We start from the raw sequence: 2,111 nt of genomic DNA on the forward strand, positions 1-2,111 counted from the left end.
ATGGTTGCACTCAAAGGGCCGGTTGTAACTTTAAGACTATATATAATAATACATATATAAATATTTATTATATATAAAATAATGTATTATATTGCATTATTGCCTCTGCATTGGATTATTATCGGATAGGGTAATAACTTATAATAATTAACTAAGTCTGAAAGCAGAAGTCTAGGACAAATCATTGCAAATCTCTTCACTAAGAATGTCACAAAATGATTTAAAAAAAAAAATCTAATTCTGAGAAAAAGGCAAATTCTAAGAAAAAATGAATATTTTGAAGAAGAAAAGTCAAATTCTAAGAAGAAAAGTCAAATTCTGAGAAAAAAAAGTCAAATTCTAAGAAAAAATGAATATTTTGAAGAAGAAAAGTCAAATTCTGAGAAAAAAAGTCAAATTCTGAGAAAAATGTCAAATTTGAGATCCATTGTGGGATATGTAGTTTATGGGAAACATGCTTTTGTAAAGTAGCATGTAACCATATAATAAACATGTTATATTCTTTGCAAGCTCTTGTGGGGCCGCATTAAATGAAGTCGCGGGCCGGATTTGGCCCCCGGGCCTTGAGTTTGACACCCCTGACTTAAGGGATCCACAGTAACACAAAACATGGTCATTCGTGGGATTCTTTGGACAATTTGAAATGTTGCAAAAAAAGGAGTTATTTTCTATTATTTTTGTGGTTAATTGTGGTGATGTGTATGAAATACTGGATTGTTTTGGTTTTGTTGTATTTCTTTGTCTTATCTTGGGACGATATTGGAAATAATTTCTAAAATGTATTTATTATATTATTTTGAAATAACCCAGAAAAAATATGTCGGTATTAACATGTGTGTATATTTTTGCCAGAATAAACCTTTTATATAAATACTTGGGCGCAGCTTTTATACCTCTGTGCCTTTAACCCCATACAATCCCTCACAGAACACCAGCCGAGTCTCTGACCTTTCTCAGCAAGATGACCCCCTCCTGTGTGCTCCTGTTGGTGGTGACATCGAACATGCCGGGGCCGTCGCTCCCGATGATCCTGTACTCCATTTCCGCATTCTCGCCTATGTCGTTGTCCATGGCCCGGATCACTCCCACAGCAGAACCAATATCGGAGGATTCAGGAACCCTGAACTCATAGACGGCTGCGGAGGAACACAAACATCTCAGTGATTTGGTGGTTCCAGGAACAGATGTACAGAGAAAACTAAAGTGTGGTTAAAGTAAGTAAAAGCTCTGTAGTGTAACTAAATGTAAAATGTTCGTGAGCAGGGTCATGACATCTGAGGTCCTGCCATTCTTTAAAAATTCATAACAATTAAAAGCATAATAGAGAAGCATCGAAGCCCTAAAAATACACCCAAGATACATTTATGAAGACAATACACTGGCCGGAAAAGAAACACCACTGCCCCTGACACCCAAGGAGCGACACAACCTGCCTATTATTAATGACCCTGTTAGTGGAAAGAGGGAAAGTGGGTGAGTCAGAGAGCAAGAATACAAGAGTCCGGGAGGGAGCGAGTCAGAGCAAATCAGAGAGCAGCAATATAGGAGCCAGGCGGCGGGGAGGGAGAGTGTGTGAAAGAAGAAGCTGTGTGGGAGATTTAGTGCTGCAACATTTGTAGATCAGCTGTGGAGCAGCCATTTCATATGCGTTGAAACATATTTCATTTTCAAAAACAGGCATTTGGCCTTTCACATAATTTGCTACAAGCGGTATTGACTCAGAAGTTTAGGATGTGACATCAATTCTGGGCCAATTTGCTCAACACAAATTAATTGCTTCCTTCTTCTTCTTCTTTTTTTTTATTTTGTAAGATGATTTCCTGGTTTGAGGCGGATGAATTGATGGCTGCCTGTCGGCCGCGGTGGCCCCAGCTGCATCTTGTATGCTTAAATAAATAGCTGGACTGCGGGGGGAGCGGGCATGATATACACACAGCCTGCGGAGACAAACAGCACTGACACACTAATAAAACACGCTGACAGTGTTTTGGCAACGCCTGAGTCGGCAGGTCTCTGTGACGCTGACACTTGCCTCCACACACACACACACACACACACACACACACACACACACACACACACACACACACACACACACACACACACACACA

At 39.8% G+C, this 2,111-nt stretch overlaps 1 protein-coding gene across 1 annotated transcript in view; it reads right to left on the reverse strand.

Moving 5' to 3' along the window:
* Positions 1 to 948: 948 nt before the first annotated feature.
* The window catches only part of LOC104944389 (cadherin-9-like), a gene marked incomplete at its 3' end in the record, with an annotated part of 39,851 nt that continues 38,688 nt past the window's right edge, over positions 949 to 2,111 (reverse strand). Inside the window, exon 6 of the mRNA XM_010769913.1 lies at positions 949 to 1,136. Within this exon, the coding sequence (XP_010768215.1) occupies positions 949 to 1,136 (188 nt within the window). The remainder of the gene's footprint in view (positions 1,137 to 2,111) is intronic.

This window comes from Notothenia coriiceps, unplaced genomic scaffold (assembly GCF_000735185.1).
Source record: "Notothenia coriiceps isolate Sejong01 unplaced genomic scaffold, NC01 NC01_scaffold00008045, whole genome shotgun sequence".
NCBI lineage: Eukaryota > Metazoa > Chordata > Actinopteri > Perciformes > Nototheniidae > Notothenia > Notothenia coriiceps.